This window comes from Rhincodon typus, chromosome 17 (genome assembly GCF_021869965.1).
Source record: "Rhincodon typus isolate 14 chromosome 17, sRhiTyp1.1, whole genome shotgun sequence".
In the NCBI taxonomy this organism is placed as follows: domain Eukaryota; kingdom Metazoa; phylum Chordata; class Chondrichthyes; order Orectolobiformes; family Rhincodontidae; genus Rhincodon; species Rhincodon typus.
The window spans coordinates 4894594-4914738 of record NC_063348.1 but is presented as its reverse complement, the minus strand read 5'-3'; the positions used below and the strand labels follow the sequence as shown (position 1 = coordinate 4914738).

Sequence of the window (20145 nt, the reverse complement as noted above, 5' to 3'; positions counted from 1 at the left end):
CCCACCTTCACTTCTGTGTTTGCACCATAATGCTGGAATCCCTTCTCTACCAAAAATCTATACAATTCAGCTTTCAATAAATTTATAGACCCTGTCTCCACCATCAATAGAGGAACAGAATTGAAATGCTTTGGAATGTACTTCTAAATGGTTTATGAAGAAAGAATATTTTTGCAAAAGAAAAACCTGAAACTTGTTTTGTTCTAGTTGTATATCTGATAATGTATTTGATAAATATAAAGGTTATTACAATTGTATTAAGTAGAATATTCTGCCTGGGGACAAGTTGAACTTTCTTGTAGATTCTGTAAGATTTAAGTCAAAAATGTCTTGCTTTGTATTCTTTTGCTTTTCACAAATTAATGAAGTTTATTTCTAGTAAAAAAAAAATTAGAATCCGTCTGAACGAACAGTCAACCTGCGTTCTGTACCTTGCTTTGTGAAAACAAGTAACTTAATTTTACATTTTTATATCTATTCACTTTATCCTTAACATCTGCTACTATTTAAAGGTAGGAGTATACAGCAAATATACAGGATATAGCAGTTGAAGGAAAATATCTGGCATTTAGTATAGTGCAATGACTGAGCTACACTGCGTAGCAGCCCTGAGCTTTGGTAACACTGGGACAGTGTTGCCCTGTCATGTCATTGTGGATAAAAATCATGGGCTTTGGCAAATTGAGTCAGTCAGAATAATGTGACGGAAAATACTTCATTGGTAAAGGCCAATTAAAAGTTAAAATTAATGTAAATGTTAAACAGCTGATACCAAAATAAGTGTTAATTTATCCTTACCTTGTCATCCACATCTGTGATGTTCATACAGTAGAATACATCATATTTGAAGTAGTTCATTAGAATTCGTCGCAGGATATCGAAGGAGATGTAGGACCTGTGAATGTAAGCATGAAATAGTTTAAAATATTTAGACAGGAAACCACAAATCACAGGCTTTGCTGGTATCAGACATAACATCACCTGGGAGGTTACAACAACAGTCTGGGTAACAGGTTTGAGGATTACTAAAAGATGGCTGCTTTTTTGTTACAAAAAGGCCACTTAACCATTGCAGGCATTGCAAACAAACTTTATCCTTTTCTTCCATAAATATCCATACACACTCCTCTCTTCAGCAGGAGCCACTGGAGAGGAATTAGGAACCCTGGCTGATGGCATCAAAAGCAACTGTAAAATAACTCCATCACAACCTCAGATCAACTAATTCAGTAACTGCACAGAGGCTGAATTAGTGGGTTCATTATTCTGAGTGCTTCAATGCTCAAAAGGTCACATAGTTACCAAGATACCTCAAGATAAATGGCAATGACAGACGACCATGGTGGATTACACAGGCTGTTAATATAACATGATGGCATGCCCTCTTGGGTCACACCTGGTTGGTTAATTTTGTCCTGCACCATGCCAGGATAACAATGGTGGTTATATCAGCAGATGGCTCTAAGAGTTAAAAGATAACATCAGCGTCTTTCTGTGCAAAATTCTATTTACAACGACTAAATGTTTAAACCTGTGCACTGTTTAGTAGAACAGTGAACAGTGATGCAGGAGCCTTTTGGGGAAAAAAAAATACACAATAAAGAATTTCCAATAGCAAGCATCAAAACCAGAACTTGATCCTACCTTCATGAAAGTGCCCACACTAATCGTATTCCAGGAGAAGTCACAGACGAGGATTCAGGAACTGGAATTCTGTCATCTATTACTCCAGCTTATATTACATTTACAGTGGTAGAGCTTATGCAAGAATAAAGAATTAGTTGAAGCAGTAAAATGATTTCTCATGGCAGATTACCTGGCATGTCCCATGTGTGAAGCATCATAAACTGTGGGCCCACAGCAGTACCACAACACACGCTTCCCATTCTGGGGATGAAATATCTCCTGACAGAGACAAATACATGTCGAGATTTAGAAACGTGATTATCGTTGTCAACTATAGTTGGACCAATAAATTAACACAATAAAACTAAATTTCGAGATAGATTAACATATAAAGTTATTCATCTAGACATTAGACATTCCTACTTAACTATTTAAAATGAAACTTACAAACAACTTGAAAGATGTCTCACTGGATAGAGAGGTGCCAATAATTGAATAGAAACAAAATATATAGGAAAGGAATAGAAACAAGGTAGAAGGGAGTTGCTCTCCAAAATGATTCAGAAATGAAAGCCAGGAATATAGATTTTTAGAGAGGTTTTATAGATTAGCAAAGGGCACATCCCAAAAGTGAGCCATGTTGATGCTTTAGCACTGGGGCTCTGATAAAAATGCTTCCAGAGGTTAGAGTGTTAGCATCAATCCGCCAGGTAGCCTAAACAAGCCTGCACTAACAACTTCCAAGGAGTGTTTTAAAACCATTGATATGATACACGAAGAACTACATGCAACCTGCATTTATTTTATGCTTTAGAAGGTGGGCTAAAGTTGCTTGTTGATAATAGTGTTGTACTAGCAAACCGGAGGTCATGTGTTGCCCACCAAGGCAAATAATGTAAAAAAAATGAGGAAATTACTATAAAAATTCATGGTTTATTAAAAATCTAACTCCAGTAGTTTGTTTCAGCGAAGGGAAAGTGCCACCCATACCTGATCTAGAACATTTAGCAGCCTTGCAATATCATCACAGCATCGAAAGTTGGGCATTAAATAACTGCTCAGTTACTACCAAACTAATAAGATTTTTTCTTTTAATTAAGAAAGGTCAGAGTTTCTTCGAAGTTTGTCCATTCACTTTAAAATTGGATTAGTGGCTGAGTTGATATCCTAAAAAGAATGGAGTGTACTGATGCACGTGTCATGACTGGATGCAGAAAGGTGGCAGCTCTCACCAGCAGATCACAACAATTTAAAAAAAAAATCAAGAATAGAGGTGTTCAAAATCATGATGAGTCTCACAAGGGTGGAAAGGGAGAAATTGGTTCCATTGGTGGAAAGTTCAAGAACCAGAGGAGATTGACATAAAATGACTGGCAAAAGGTCCAATGACGATATGAAGGAAAACTCTTTTTAAAGTAGCGAGCGGTTAGGACCTGGAAAGCACTGCCTAAGCTTTGAATTCAATTACAGCTTTGAAAAAGGAATTGGATAATTACAGAGAGGAAAAAACATTTCAGGGCAGGAGAGTGTAAACTTACTAAGTTGCCCTAGCAGAGAACCAACAGGGGACCCTTTTCTAGGGTTGACAAGAGCTGAAATCAAAGAGGTACAAAAATCTTTGGACAAAACAAAATGTAATTTTAGCACTTTTTAAATGATCTGCAGTGAAATGTAAATTCTTTTAGGTAATTTCCAAAGGCTGGTATTATTAGTCTTCAAGTGGGCAGAATTAGTATTTCCTTTGTTTACCTCATATTGCCATCATACTGTGGACAAATTTATGGTATAACAGCAGCAAAGTGGAGTTAGTGCAAGTAAGATCAAGTCCAGAGCAGGACAGAATATCAGCTTGCTAGATTCTGTGAGAGAAGCAAAGCAAAGGATTATGGGAGTGCCTCACACACTATTTTCCAATGTGACTACATTTCAGATCACCACTTAACAGCAATTAGGAAAGGGCAACAATGGCTGGACTTGCCAATGATGTCCATGTTCCATGGACAACTAGAAGAAAACTCTTGAAACTTATGTGACCAGAGAAGCCAGCAAGAATAAAAGAGCAACAAAGCATCATAGCAAAATTTGGTGTATTAACGTTCATATATTATGGATCAACATTAAATAATGCATTGCATTCTTATAAAAATCCCTCCAGTCATTTTAAAAATACTCTGTAAAAACTTATTTTATGCACTCAGTGCAGCCCCACTCACTCAAACTTCTCCTCATCCTTCTCCACCCTCCGTTCCTCCTGGATTTCTGCAGCATGCCCAGATGTGGGCAAGCTGGTGAGAAAGCACCGCTAAGAACCTCAGGTGCCGTCTCTGCACTCAGCCTCTGGGCCGTGTAAAGCTGTCAATTCCTCCCACCACACCCCCACCTTCCCCTGCTCCATTCCTTATCCAGCAACTCTCACAATAGAGATGGCACAAAGAAAACAGCCAACCACAGGTAGGGTGCTTTGAAGGCTGGACAGGGGCACAGCAGCTATTGGGAGTGCAGCCTCTGCTACTCCCTATCACAGTAGTCAGAATGGCAGCTGATTCAACAGTGAAGGGTAGAGCAGTCACATCCCTGAGCCAGATGGAGGATGGGAAAAGGATTTAAAGGGTGGAATTGAAGTAGTCTGTGGGAATTTCTCATCTCTGATTCTACACTGTAACCATTCTATGGTTATTTCTTATGTCAGACTGTTCTAAAGCACTTCATCAGGAAAAAAATTATTCTGCATTGTAATACAGTCCTCTGCATCATTAACACTGACCTTTCTACGTGTCAAACTGTTATACAGTTGTAGCTCAGGCTGTTTCACTTTTGATGGTGGCGCCCATGGTGGTTGGGTTCTTTTTGCTTTAGCTGGAAGAAACAAGACAGTAAAGGGTCCCATATAGCAAGTCTATATTAGCTGTATTGTGATCGGTCAGAGTCTAATTTTCAAAACTGCTTGTCAGAAACAAAATTAAGTCCTGACTTTCCAACCAATATTCCTATCATGTGAACAAAGGTATGATGATGAACAGAAGTTGTTTAGTTGTCATTTATAAAGTAACTCATTATGAACACATATTACAATCATCCAATTATCACACCCTTTCATGTAAAACTATCTGGCTAGGATCGAACTGAATATCAGAGTGAATTCAATGTGCTGAAAGACCTACTTCTGTTCCTACATCATATGGCCAAATGATCTTCATCCAGAAGTGCTGAGCGGGCAATCCATTTTGGCCCCCTCCTGAGATCTCCACTACCACAAATATCAGACTTCAGGCAATTCATATAAAAATGTGATTACTGAAATGGCTGAGCTTATTCAAAATAACAAAGATTATTAGCTTGACATTAGCATCTAAGACTTGCATTCCCAAACTAACCATGCTTCGAAGCTTTTCCAGTACAGACAGCTAAAGCAACAACAACTAACCAAGATTTCTACAATATGTACAAGTGCAGTAGGCGCAAGACTCCAAGCTCCCCTACTAGTTAAACACCATTCTGATTTTGACATAAATCAGAGTTTTTGCTTCATTGTTGGGTCAAAATCCTGGAACTCCCTAACAGAAACACGGGGGTTTTTCTCACCACTTGGACTGCATGGCACAGTTCAAGGAGGCAACTCACTTTTTCAAAAGAATTAAGGAACGGCAATAAACACTTGTTTGCCACCAGGGTCCATCTCTAGAGAATTTTTTTTTAAAAAATAAAGTCTTAAAATGCAATGCTTTAGAAAATCATGGCAACAATTCAGCATGCACATACTGTCTGTGGTTGCCCAGATGCTCCCTGTGAACACCCATCCAGATGCTCACTACTCACATGTGTGGAGTTCACAGGTCTTGGCATCATCTTGGGTGCAGTCCCAAATTGCTGCAATGTGCCTGTACCATCGCACCACATGGAAGTATTGATCAAGAGGTGGTTTCGGAAGTGACCGGAATACTTCCACGTCAGCTTGTGAGAATGTGAAGCCACCGATATAACTCCGCCCAGCAAGGTGATCATTCAAAGCCTTCATTCTACTTTCAGTGGATAAACCAAGGAACTTGCTGTACTGGGAAGCTGCAAAACATAACGTGGAGACGTACGTAACTTCAGAACCAAAAAGGTTCTGTCCGTTTAAAGATATACGCATTTCACGTTTCCAGCCTCCAGTTATCAACCTCTTTTCCTGGGTTAGCACCAAATTGCTCCAACAGACCAGCAGCATGTTGGTCCCATATCTATCCTGACAGCATATTTCAATTCATTTTGGGAGCGCTCAGCATTTAGAACTCCAGTTTGCGCTTGCAGAAGTTCAAGATTTACAAAAAGAGTCACAGATTTTGGGGGAAAATGTAATTTGCCAATCAAAAAGAAAGTGGCATCAATGGGTTTGTAATATACAACAGACTTGACACACACTAACAAACTTATGGGAGATATAGAGTTCTTTGTGAATCACAATTCCAATTTTGTCTTGTCCAGGTTTTCTGTTTTCCTTCTCTTGCATTTCCCCCAGTATTCCCATGGCAAGTCGATTGGCTTTCCTAATCTAAATGATGTCAGACACACCAACTGTCAATGCCCCATTGAAATAGCTTGTTAATCAACATATGAATAGCCTAGCCCGTAATTTCAGGTTCTTTAAGCACCTTAATGGTACAAGTTTAGTGTCAGCTCCTGGTAAAATAAAACAAAGTGATAAAAATGATCAGCTGGTTTGTTCGTATCTATAGACGGAGAAACAGATGGAACAGTCATTGATCATTTCGTTTTTGGTTTGCACCAACATAACATTTCACAGGGCAATTTGTGTAGGCGTATTTCTGCTCAGCCATCATAACATTTGTGCAATAATCTCCATTAACCTCAGAAAAAGAGTAAAAGCAGCATTTTTCTCATTCTTCCGTGGTTCTACCGTCCAAGCTACAGCAGGAAAAGCCAAGAGTTCCTGCAGAAATTCACCCCCATATACAGTAAATCTGAGGTTATTTCCTGGTTTGACTCGAGCAAATTGGTGCCAAGACCTCCCTCTGGATTCACACTGCATTTAAAAGTCATTTTCTGATTGGCAAGATGTAATAAACCATGTGCCACAGGGTTAAATGCTAATGGTATCAAGTTTTTGCAACTGATATGATTAACTTCACTGAAGGGATTGACAGTACAATTGCTAGACTTGATGACTCAAAGGTAGTTAGTTAGGTAGTTGTGAAGAGGACATAAGGAAACTACAAAATGGATATAGATACATTGATGGGGAAAGATCTGGCAAAAGGAGTATATTTTGAGAAAATGTGAAATTGCCCATTTTGGCAGGAAGAATAAAAAATGAATCATACTATCTACATGTGAGAGATTGCAGAGCTTGGAGATGCACAGAGATCTGGGTGCTCCAATGCATGAATCACAAAGTAATTTTAGGAAAGCTAATATTATCATTTAAAGGGGAATTGAACACAAAAGTAGGGAAGTTACCCTTCAGTTATAAAGGGTACCGGTTAGACTACATCAGGATTAATGTTTACAGAATTGGTCACCTTATTTAAGGAATGACGTAAATGCACTGGAAACAGTTTAGAGAAGATTTGCCAGACTAACATGTAATAGTGTCTTATGAGAAAACATTAGACAGGCTGGGCTTGTACCAACTGGAGGTTCAAAAAGTTAGAAGGGATTTGAAAAACTATACAAGATTCTGACCTGGCAACTATCAACTTCACTAGATATAACAATTTTAAGACAGTGGTTTAAAAGAAAGTGTTTAAAAGTCAGGAATAATTCAGTTAATCACACCACACTACATTATAACTTTAACTTTAATTTTCCAAACAATAAGGGCAGAAGAATATAAGAACAGGAGTTAGAGTAAGCCATTCTGTTGCTTCAAACATGCTCCATCATTCAATATTCTCATGATCTTCTACTTCAACTACAGTTTCTAATATAATCCACATATGCCCTAATTCTCTTGGCACCCAAAATCAAAAATCTATCAACCTACACGTACTCAACGATTGAGCGTTCACTGTTCTCTGGAATGCAGAATTCCAAAGATCCGCACACACTTAAGTGGTAAAATTCTCCGTCAAATCAATCCAAAATGGATGACCCCTAATTCCAACTGTGTGGAGGGAACAGTTCCATTTTATTTATTCAATCAAGTGCTTATGGATTTCTATTTCAATTAGATAGCCTCACATTCTTCTAAATGACAGGGAATACAGGCATAATCTGCTAAATCCCTTCACACAGGGTAACCCTCATCTCAAAGCAAGCACTGTGCAAAGAAAGTTCACAATCTGTGGCAAGTGCTACCTTTATTTAAGGAAGGACACATAACCTGCATACACAAGTATAGTCTCACCTATACCCTGTACAAGTGCGTTGAGACTTCTTTACTTTTATAAGCTAATACCATGAAGCAGAAGCTACCGCAGCATTTGCCTTCCCAATTGCTTGCTGTCCTGCATCTTCACTTCCTATACCTCTTGTACAGGTTCCCTTGAATGTAAACATATTCAAATCTCCCACCAGTAATTTTTTTTCCCCATTTTCCAAGCAAAGTACCTAACCTTAAACTTCAGCACAGTTTACATGACTCACGTGGATTCCTGCCAGAGGTTGGTCAATATTTAATCTAATGGATGGCACCATTCACCTTCATAGTTTGCCACCGCAAGCCAAAGTGAAAGAGAAACTGGGTTCAATGCATGAAGTGTAGGTATTAAAAGTTCTGATTCCATTGACTGAATGATAAATGTATTCCCAATCCCTCAATTAAATGTCACTAACATCAAATACCACTTTGGGTATGGCGGTATTGCGGTTATCCTAGATTTTGTGATAAATAGTGAACTTGAATTTATTAACAACCTGACTGAGGAAATATCTTATAATTAACATCCATAATATGACAGTTTTGACATCCATATTGAAACACAGAAGTAAATGTCACAAACCCAAGGTTTCGCATTTAAGTTACACAAACTCTGAAGGAATAACCTGGTAGACGAATCATGGGCAGACAATATAGGCTCAATGCTACAGATATGACGGGAGTACAGGAACTGAGGGAGGTTGGAGTTCACGTACGTAATACTCTGAAAGTGGTCAGGCAATCTGAAACAGTTGTTAAGGCAGCTTACAGAATCCTTGGGTTTATAAATAGAGGCACAGAGTATAAAAGCAAGGAAGTGATGCTACACCTCTACAAAGAATTGGTCAGACCACATTTGGATCATCGTGTTTAGTTCTGGAGGATTTAATGAAGGATGTCAAGGCCATGGAGACAGTTCAAAGGAGATTTACTGGAATGATACCAGGAATGAGGGACCTTAGATACAAGGAAAGATTAGAGAAATTCAGCTTATTCTCCTCGTGAGGTGACCTTATTAAAGCTGTTCAAAATTATGAACAATTCTGACAGGGTAAAGAATGATATTCTGTTTCCACTGGTTGATATGTCAGTAACTGGGGGCGGGGGTCACTAGTTCAAGACAGTCAGCGAGAAGAGTGAGATGAGGAAAAACTTCTTCTCTCAGAAAGTTGTTAGGATTTGGAATGCGATGCCTGAGAGAGTGATGGAGATGGATTTCATAGGAGGTTTCAAAAGAAGAGCTTGATGTACATTTGGAGATAGCATGAACTGCAGATGCCGGAGTCAGAGATAACACAGTGTGGAGCTGGAGGAACACAGCAGGCCAGGCAGCATCAGAGGAGCAGGGAAGTTGACGTTTCGGCTCGGGACCTTTCTTCAGAAATATACATTTGAAAGTGTATAACTTAGGAGACAATGGAGATAATGGTAGAGAATGGGACTAGCTAGGTAGTTCTTTCCGGATTTGGTACAGACATGTTGGGCCAAATGGCCTCCTTCTGTACAGTAAAATTCTATGATTCAGTAACCTGGGTTAAACTGATAGTGGATAAACTCTGGATTAACAACAGAAGGTATTCAAAGGTGTTTTGCTCGACATAAAACTCTTAAAAGGCAAAAGCCCTAATGATGCAGATAAGCAACCATAATCAAACATATTAGGATGTTAAGTTAAAGTAAAAACTTATGCATAAATTGCCATGGTCACGATCTGCCAGTTATTTCATTGACCAGAATAGTAATTCATCATTTAATATGAGATTAGCCTATCTGAAACTATACTTGACAACATCTAATTACAAAGTGGGAATCAACTGGAGCCAGTTAGAGTCAGAACTTGTAATAACAAAAATAGAATCCATACAGTGTTCGTAAACATGGGACAATGGAGATAAGAGGCCACAGCGACTCACCCCTCCCTACTCTGTAACATGACATTTAACATGGCTAACCCACCTAATCTACACATCCCTGAACACTAGGAGGCAATTTAGCATAGCCAATCCACCTAACCTGCACATCCTTGGACACTATGGGGCAATTTAGCATAGCAAACCCACCCCAACCTGCACATCCTTGGACATTACTGGGCAATTTAGCATGCCAACCCACCCTAACCTGCACAACCTCGGACACTATGGGGCAATTTAGCATGGCCAACCCACCCTAACCTCGGACACTATGGGGCAATTTAGCATGGCCAACCCACCCCAACCTGCACATCCTTGGACACTATGGGGCAATTTAGCACGGCCAACCCACCCTAACCTGCACATCCTTGGACTGAGGGAGGAAACCAGAGTCTCCAGAGGAAACCCACGCAGACAATTGCCCGAGGGTGGAATCAAACCCGGGTGCTAACCCACTTCAACCCATTTTCCCTTTCACTTTGGAGCCTGGGGCCGCAAGATATGAAAGTGCACAGTGCGGGCTGGGTTTTAGACTAAACGGTACCCAGCCTGAGAAGCAACTATCTTGAAGAAGCCGACTCAGGGGCTTCACACAGACTGAGAGGAAGCCGCTGAGAGAAATCATTCCCTGGGCCTGAATGCTGTTAAGTGCCCCCCGGTTTACTCACTCTCACCGGCCTCCATTCTGATGCTGATGCAAGAGGCAGGAGAGGACCGGAACTTACGTTATTACCCGCCGCCACACGTCACCATAGAAACCCGTCAAGCATGACCCACACCCCCAGCCCCCTATTGGCCGCCCAGGGGAAAACGTCACCGATGGCGCCCGGTAACTGTGCGACCGCTGCTTCTAGAGCGATAGTGTCGTAAAGAAAACAGGGGTCCAGCTCCCGCTGGGCGTGTGGAGGATATTCAGAGTTAACGTTTCTTCAGGACTAATGGTAGTTAGGAGGGTAAGGAGTAAACGATAGGTGGGGGGATAGAGCCCAAAGAGAGAAGAACAGTGGGACTGTTAGTGGCTAACAATGGGTAGTGTGGAGTGGCAGGCTGTGTGATGACAAGGCCTGGTGTGTGGGGTAGGGGGCTGGGACATGGGAGAGTTCAGGCCCTAAAATTTTTGAAATCGATATTAAGTTCAGAGGGTCCCCAAGTGGAAAATGAGGTGTTGTTCTTCCAGCTTGCATTGAGCTTCACTGGAACACAAGCCAGAGAGAGAGAGATCGTAGAATCATAGAATCCCTACAGTGTGGAAACAGGCCCTTCGGCCCAACAACTCCACACCGACCCTCAGAGCATCCCACCCAGACCCATCCCCCTATAAGCCACCTAATCTACACATCCTTGAACGCTACGGGCAATTTAGCATAGCTAATCCACCTAGCCTGCACGTCTTTGGACTGTGGGAGGAAACCGGAGTAAAGCCACGCAGACATGGGGAGAACATGTAAACTCCACACAGACAGTTGCCCAAGAGTGGTTTCAAACCTGGGACCTTGGCGCTGTGAGGCAGCAGTGCTAACCACTGTGCCACCGTGCTGCCCTAATGTTGGCCAGGTATCGGGGTGGTGTGTCAAAATGGCAGGCAACTGGAACCAGTGTCTTTCTTGCGAGCAGAATGTAGTTGTCACCCAGTCTACGCTTCGTTTCCCCAACGGAGAGGAGACCACATTGTGAGCAACGAATCGAGTAGACTAGATTGTGGGAAGTGCAGGTAAAGTGCTGCATCACCTGGAAGGTATGTTTGGGCTCTCGGATACTGGGGAGGGAGGATGTAAATGGGCAGGTGTTACACCTTCACCGGTTGCAACAGAAGGTGCTGTGAGACTATGGGGGCAGGGAGTGGTGGTGTTGTTGGGAGGGAAGGAAAATGGACCAGGGTGTCCCAGAGGGAACAGTCCTTGTGGAAGGCTGAGAAGTGAGGGGAGGGGAAATGTCTGTCTGGTGGTTGCATCTCACTGGATGTGGCAGAAACGGTGGCCAATGATCCTCTGGATGCGGATGCTGGTGGGATGGTGGGTGAGGACAAGGGGTCCCTATCCCTGTTGTGGGAGCGAAGAGATGGAGTGAGGGCTGAAGTGCGAGAAATGGGTCAGACCCGGCTGAGGGCCCTGTCAACTATGGAGCTGGGGATATATCAAGAACTGCAGATGCTGGAGTCGGAGTCAATACAGTGTGGAGCTGGAGGAACATAGCAGGTCAGGCAGCATCAGAGGAGCAGGAAAGTCAACATTTCGGGTTTACACCCTTCATCTGCTGTGCTCCTCCAGCTCTACACAGTATTGGCGCTGGGAAGTCCTCGATTGAGGAAGAAGGTGGACAGTTCAGGGGCTCCTTGTCGAAGTTGGCATTGTGAGAATAAATGAGACTGAGGAACTGAGGAACTGGGAGAATGGAATAGAGTCTTTACAGGAAGAGGGGTGTGATGGTGTATGGTCAAGGTAATTGTGGGAGTAGGTGTCAAAAGTCTCACGGTCAGCGCGAAGTCAGTGCAGTGGCTGCATCTGGATAGTTTAATCAGCCAAGCTCGTGAGGTGGTCTCTTGTTAAGCTGGTAGGTTTATATATAGAAAGGGCTAGGGTTTAGTGTTCGGAGTACAATTTTAATTCATAATTGTAGTAACACTAGGGAAAAATAATAACTGACTTAAGGCGTTGAAATGGGAAGAACCAAGACAAGTGAAATTTAGTACACGGAATATATTTTGATTGGAAAAGATCAGTAGACAATATGATCTAAACAGTACAGTTTGAAAGGATGTGCAGAAGTAGAGGAACCTTAGTGTGTACGGACATAAATCTGTGAAGATAGTGAGAAAACTTCGGAAGAGGCTAGTTTGGAATAGTCAAGTCTAGATGTAACTGAGAATTTCAACATCCTATAAGCTCAAGCAAAATTAAAAACAAGCTAGGTAACAGGTGGCAGTAGCTGGTCTCTAATATTTTAACGAAGATCTGTAGCTTGGGTTGCAGTTTGAGTTTTTGGTTGGTTCACTGAGCTGACTGATTTTCACACAAATGTTTTGTTTCCTTTCTCGGTGTCATCACCAGTGCTGTGTAGCCTCCGTTGACGTGTTATTGTTCGGTCCCGCTCTGAATTTATATGGTCCAGTCTGTCATGGGGGGCAGTCTTGTTTCCAGTTTTGTACCGTAGTGGTATGTAGATGGGGTCTATTTCAACATGTTTGTTAATAGTATCGGTGGTTGAAAACCAGGCCTCCAGGAGTTCTCGTGCTTGTCTTTGTTTTGCTTGTCCTTGTACTGTAAATTTGACCCAGTCTATGTCGGAGTGTATTGAAACGAGGGAAAGTTGGGTCGTGCCATTTTGCTGCGAGTTGGTGTTCGTGTATCCTGGTGGCGAGTTTCCTGCCTGTCTATCCTATGTAGTGTTTCTCGCAGTTGCTGCGTGGTATTTTACAGCCGTATGCAGCAACTGTGAGAAACACTACTAGGACAGACGGCAGAAACTCACCACCAGGATACACGAACACCAACTCGCAGCAAAACGGCACAACTAACTTTCCCTCATTTCAATACACTCCACCATGGAAGGACATCAGTTTAACTGGGACAAAGTTACAGCACTGGGATAAGTGAGACAAACATGAGAATTCCTGGAGGCCTGGTTTTCAACCACCAACGCAATTAACAAACATGTTGAAATAGACCCCATGTGCATACCACTACGGTACAAAACCAGAAGCAAGACTGCTCACTGTGAGAGAACAGGACAGAACAACAGTGCTTCAACGGATGCTGACATCACTGACGATGTCACCTAGAAGGGAGACGAAACGTTTGCATGAAAACCAATCAGCTCGGCGAACCAACCAAAACCCCGGTAGCAGGTCTTATTAAAGGAGTTGATTTTTAGGTAGGAAGCTCAGCTCAGAGTCAATTTGGAGGCTGGGCAATGTTCAGCCTCAGCAGTTATATGTGTCTATCCCTCAACCCTAACTGCTGAGGCTGAACATTGCCGAGTCTCCAGATTGATTCTGAGCTGTGGAATTGTGTTTGTGGTGTGGATTGAAAGCAGTGATAGCAGTTTTGCTGATGTTACAAGAGATTTCTGCTCATTTAGTACTGGTTGTCAGGCAAACAACATGCCTAATCAGAAGCAAAGGAAGCATCAAGAGAGGGGCAGGGCCGAGAGTCAACATGTACATCTTGAGCCTATAGACCTGTTAATTTTCTGCCATCCAATATTTATGCAAAACCTATTTGAATATTACTACTGAAGTAGAAGCAGAACAAGTCAGTCTGCTTCTGACATTGTCGTGCATGCATTCCAGATCACAGCAACTTGCTGTGCAGAAAAATATCTTGTCATGGCACCTCTGGTTAATGTCACAAAAACAAGTTCCTGGAGAAACATAGCAGAATTAAAATTTTGAGTTGGGTGACCCTTCTTTAGAGCTGATAATGGCTGCGAAAGGGTAGTCCAAATGCTGAAGATGTGGCAGGTATGGTCTGAAAAAGAGGGGAGGCAGATAGGCGAAGACAGAGCCCAGAGACAGAGAAAGACAATACAAAAAACAAGGGCGGCAAAGTGGCTCAGTGGTTAGCACTGCTGCCTCACAGCGCCAGGGACCTGGGTTCGATTCCGGCTTCAGGCAACTGTCTGTGTGGAATTTGCATGTTCTTCACATGTCTATGTGGGTTTCCTCTGGGTGCTCCAGTTTCCTCCCACAGTCCAAAGATGTGCAGGCTAGGTGGATTGCCCATGCTAAATTGCTTCATTATGTCCAGGATTATGCAGGCTAAGTGAATTATCCATGGTAAATGCAGGATTATGGCAATAGGGTGATGGGGTAGGTCTGGTTGGGATGCTCTTTGGATGGTCACTGAGCTGAATGGCCCCTATCTGCATTGTAGGCATTCTATGATTCTAAGAATATTTTTTAAAAATGGTATCATGGGCTTTATTGGTAAACGAATAGACTACAACAACAAAAGCCTAATAAAATGTGAAAAAACACTGTATAGATGTCAGCAGGAGGTCAGTACTGGGCTCCATACTTGAGGAAGGATTTCTAAACTATTGAGAACGCAGAGATATTTACAAGCAGGAGTACCAGGCTGTTGTGTCTCCAGTTACATGGAGAGACTGGAGTTATTCTTGTAACCAAGGCTATTATTATGTTATAATTTTGATAGACTATATAAGGGAAAACTTGTTTCCAGTGGCAGAAGGCTTGATAGCGGAGGACATAAATTTAACTAAAACAACTAACAGTGCTTTTCGAAAATCTGAAACAAGAACAGCAATTGCTTAAGAAATTCAACAGGTCTGGCAGCAACTGTGCAGACCATGCAGAGTTAATGTTTACAGTCCGGCGACCCTTCTTCAGAACTGATAATAGCTAGGGAAACATGGTACTTGTGCTGAAGACTGGGGTGGAGGGGAAGAAACTTGGAGGCAGAGAGGTGGAGACAGAGCCCAGAAAGAGAAAAAGACAGTTAGACAAAGGAATGAATAATGGTAAGCCAGGGAAAGAGAGAAGCTGATAATGGGGACCATAAGTAGGTGAAAATGAGTCGTACAGCATGGAAACAGACCCTGTGGTTCAACTCATCTGCACTGACTAGACATCCCAATCTAACCTAGTTTCATTCGCCAGAATATGGCATATCCCTCTAAACCCTTCCTAATCATGTACCCATCCAGATGCCTTTTAAATTTGGTAATTATACCCACCTCCACCACATCCTCTGACAGCTCATTCCATACATGCACCATCCTCTGCATGAAAAATGCCTGAGACAGAAATGTCAGCCAGGCAACATGGTGGTGTATTGAAGTGGTAGTGCCTGCTTTCTGTCTTCAGATACTGCTGAGTTTTTCCAGCAATTTCTGTTCCTGTTTCAGATTTCTTACAGCTGCAGTTCTTGATTTTTTTTTTCTTTATTGTCTTTCTCTCTCTCTGTAGGCTCCATCTTCACCTTCTCCTTAGTCCCGCCACATCTTCAGCATGTATACCTTTTCCCAACTACTATCAGTTTTGAAAAGGGTCACCAGACTCAAAACATTAACTCTGCTATCATTTTCCATAGATGCTGCCAGACCTGCTAAGTTTCTCCAGGAATTTGTTTTTGTGACATTAACTTAAATTGGCAAAAGAACAAGAGGTGCTATGAGAAGACATTTTTCTGCACAGCAAGTTGCTGCGATCTGGAATGCACTGCATAACAATGTCAGAAGCAGACTGATTTGTTCTGCTTCTATAGTAGCATTTAAACGGGTTTTGCATAAATATTTGAATGGCAGAAAATTAACAGGTCTATAGGCTCAATATGTTGACTGTCGGCCCGATCCCTCTCTTGATGCTGTTTGCCTGACGTCGAGTACTGAATAGCAGAAATTTCTTGTAACATAAGCAAAACTGCTACCACTGCTTTCAATCCACACCACAAACACAATTCCCCAGCCTCTGTTTCTATCCCTCGCCCTAACTGCTGAGATTGAACATTGCCGAGTCTCCAAATTGATTCTGAGCTGAGCTTCCTACCTAAAGTAAACTCCTTTAATAAGACCAGCTACAGTCACCTGTTACCTAGCTTGTCTTTAATTCTGCTTGATCTTACATGCTGATGAACTTCTCACTCGTGCTTTTCTTCTATCTGAACTTGACTTCCAGGCTAGCCTCCCACTTTGCACCTGTTGCGAACTTCCAATTCATCCAAAACTCGAACGCTTCTAAAGTGCCTTTTCAGCTGTCACCCCTACTCTTGGTTCAGCGATACTTTTATGTTTAATTTCTTGCCTTTTTTTTTCAATTCCTCCGTGTATTCATGCCTTCCTACCTCTATGACCTCCAGCTGTATAAATTCTGTGGTCCCTGCTCATGTCCTGATTTTTAATTTTCATTAATTCAGCATTAATTGGTTAGGCCCAAGTCCAGAAATTCTCTAAACCCCTCTACTCATTTAACATGCTGATTAAGCATACTCTTTGACCATTTGGTCATTGTTCAGATATTTTGTTGTGTCTCTGGTGTCATATTTTGTTTAATAACATTTCTGTGAAGCATCATGGGATATTCAAAGTGCCACACGAATATCAGTTCATTCTGTGTGAAGATGTTAGTGTGCTGGTACATTGCAAATAGTACAGTGTGTTCCCTGTGTAGACCAACCTACCAGATCGGATTCTGTTGGTCCTCTTCTTCTTCCAATATGGGAGATAGGGCACCTATTCATGAAATTTAATGATTACTTAGTGATGGTACCAAAATATGAATTTGCACAAAGTGTTATGCAAATCTAATGACAATCCGATAAAAAGTGGTAAAAGAGGGAAAAAAAATCAGTAGTAACCACAACTGTTGAATGAATTGTCTGACTGAACCCTCTGGTCGTTCAATCTATTCAACTTAGTGTCTAAATAGCATGCACATTATTTACGTTTGATAATTTCAAGAGGGAGATGGGGAGGAGATGTTATTTTTCCACCTTGGTGAGCAAGTATCATATTTGCAAAATGACATGGAAGGTGTAATTAGATCACAATTTAATTACAACATGAAGTTTCTACCTGTGCCTGCCCCATGTCACCAGATACATACAGCGTTCACGTAGGATCACAGGGCTGGCATTTATCCTTGCCATTATACCCTTTGAACTGGTGCACTGAGTGACTTGAAGTGAAAACGACCCATCATCCTGTTGGAATGTTTAAACACATGTACTTTCATGGTTTAAAAATGTTGTTTTATTTATTTGCACCTGTTTACATTATTGTGCATTTCATTCATAGAATGTTACACAGATGTGAAATTTTATTGAGCCCACAAGAAGAAAAGTAGCAGGTGGTGCCTATAGGTTCTTGCCATCCTGGAGGCATTTCTTTTCAAACCTATAATAATCCTTTGCAGCTTTCTGCTTAAGAATGTACTTAGTGCTAAAGTTAGAGCAAGATTCACAAGTGTGCAAAAGATATTCTACAAAGCCATTTTGAGTATAGACTGCTACAGAGGTGGGACAGACTAAAGGAGTCTGTCACATTCATGGACGGTGTCTAAATTCATATTCAGAACAGTATACAAATTGAACACCACAAACATTACCATCTACTCAGTTTATAAATACTGTTGAGAGGAAAGTTTCTAAATTGTTGTTGGAGTAGAAGGACCTAGAAGAAAGGAGAAGGAAAAAAATTGCACATTGGAAAAGTCATATTTGGCTTCAGCATTAAGGCCTAGGTTAGGGTTGGTTGTCCTTGGAGGTGACTGCGTACGAATAACGACCACAGGTAAAGCTCCCACCCTGGATGCAACTGAACATAAAGCAATTTTTCTGCCCCCAAGGATCCCTCTCCTCAGATGTTTAATGTATGGTTGCCTTGGTAATCCATTTTACACCATGGAAATACTGCAATCATTCTCAATAGGATCCTGTTAACAGTCTTCAACACTTTCAAAGTGGTTGTTGAACAGGGAGTCATTTGCTCACTCATAAAAATAATTGATGATTAATTGGAATGATACAAGTATACAGATGACCAGCCAGTAGTAGGGGTTCAGGAATCCGATCCATGATGCGTTCTGTTTGTGACAGGCTTGCCAATTCAGTGTAGCGAGGTTCCTGAAAATAAGCATAATTTAGGTTTTTATTCAGATGTTGACTCACTTAGATCAAAAGAGTACATTGTTTTGCAGTTCAACTGGTCATTTAGATTCATAAGATTTCCCTCTAGTTTCCAGTTTTCATCAGAATTGTTTTTGCTGAGGAAGGGTTAATTCCGCGAGGGGTGGCTCAGTGGTTAGCACCGTTGCCTCACAGTGCCAGGGACCCGGGTTCCATTCCAGCTTTGGGTGACTGTGCAAACTCCACACAGACATTCTCCCCGTGCCTGTGTGGGTTTGCTCCGGGTGCTCTGGTTTCCTCCCACAGTCCAAAGATGTGCGGGTTAGGTGGACTGGCCATGCGAAATTACCCATAGTGTCCAGGGATGGGCAGGCTGGGTCTTCACAGCATCATTGTGGACTCAATGGGCTGAATGGCCTGCTTCTAATCTGTAGGGATTCTATGAAGTGAATCTCACAATTAAAGAACTACTGTAATAATGAAATTAACTGAATTCCATATTAACTTTGAAAGCCAAATATTGTAATCCCAAACAAAAAAAACTTCCCTTTAATAAAGTCAACTACGTAAGTGGTGTTACCTAAGATTAATTTGGTAAGTAGACTAAAAAAAAATACAATGATGAATAAACAATACAAAAAAAAATTCAACAAAAATGTTACATTTGTAAAGAAAAACAAAAATGCAGCAAGAATAATCGATTCATAGATCATCAAGGAGGTTAAGGATAGAAACAGATTAAAAGAAGCAAGAGAGTACAAGTCTGAGGATTGAAAGTGCTTTAAAAACCGGCAAAGAGCCACCTAAAACCTGATTAAAAAGTGAAAAAATAAGAATTACAGTAAACTAGCCATGAAGAATAAAAGCGGATTGTAGGAGCTTTTACAAGTATGTAAAAAGAAGGAACGCAGCTAAAGTGAATGTTAGTGCTGAAATGATTAGAAGGAATGAAGGGGACTCAAAATATTTGTTTAATGTCTTCAAGGAAGAAACCATAAATTACGAGCATTAGGAGGTAACCTAGTGTTAAAGTAAATGTAAGCTAATAAGGTATTTAATTTCAGTGGAAAAATAGTATCAGAGAAACTCCAGGACTAAAATCTGACAAACATTTAACAATGCTCTTAGTATGATCAGACAAAGTCAATACAATTTTACAGAAAGAAAATTGAGTTTAACAAATTTATTAAAAGTTTGTTTTGGATGAACCCAGTAGATTAGATAAAGGGGAACAGCAGATATCGTACACTTGGGTTTACAAATGGCATTTGATTAGGTGTCAGCCTAAAGGTTAGTAGATAAGACAAGAACATGGAGTTGGGAGTAATATATTGGGATGTAGGGAGGGTTGGTAATGGCTAGGAGACAATAACAAGGAATAAAAGCAGCATTTTCAAGTGGACAGAATGTGACGAGTGGGGTGCCACAGGGAGGAGTGCTAGGGCCTCAGCTTTTTGCTATTTAAGTTAATGACTTCAGTGAAGAGACAGCAGGTCATGTATTGTAAATAAAAATGAAAAGAACTGTGGATGTGTAAATCAGGAACAAAAACAAAGTTGCTGGAAAAGCTCAGCAAGTCTGGCAGCATCTGTGGAGGAGAAAACAGAGTTAACGTTTCGGGTCCGGTGACCCTTCTTCAGAACTGATGGTGGCTGGGAAAACGTCAGTT

At 41.3% G+C, this 20145-nt stretch overlaps 1 protein-coding gene across 5 annotated transcripts in view; it reads right to left on the bottom strand.

The window, feature by feature from the left end:
• cars1 (cysteinyl-tRNA synthetase 1) overlaps window positions 1-10606 on the bottom strand; it is a 65007-nt gene extending 54401 nt beyond the window's left edge. For 3 of the 5 annotated variants that reach the window (XM_048606812.1, XM_048606813.1, XM_048606816.1), the window contains exons 1-5: window positions 10563-10603; window positions 5443-5685; window positions 4391-4482; window positions 1817-1905; window positions 799-895 (exon numbers count right to left, since the gene is read on the bottom strand). In XM_048606812.1, coding sequence (XP_048462769.1) covers window positions 799-895; window positions 1817-1905; window positions 4391-4482; window positions 5443-5685; window positions 10563-10578 — 537 coding nt within the window. In that variant the 5' untranslated portion in view covers window positions 10579-10603. Of the gene's footprint in view, window positions 1-798; window positions 896-1816; window positions 1906-4390; window positions 4483-5442; window positions 5686-10562 lie in introns of all 5 variants that reach the window. The other 2 variants (XM_048606814.1, XM_048606815.1) reach the window with 2 other exon arrangements.
• Between the last annotated feature and the right edge of the window lie 9539 nt (window positions 10607-20145).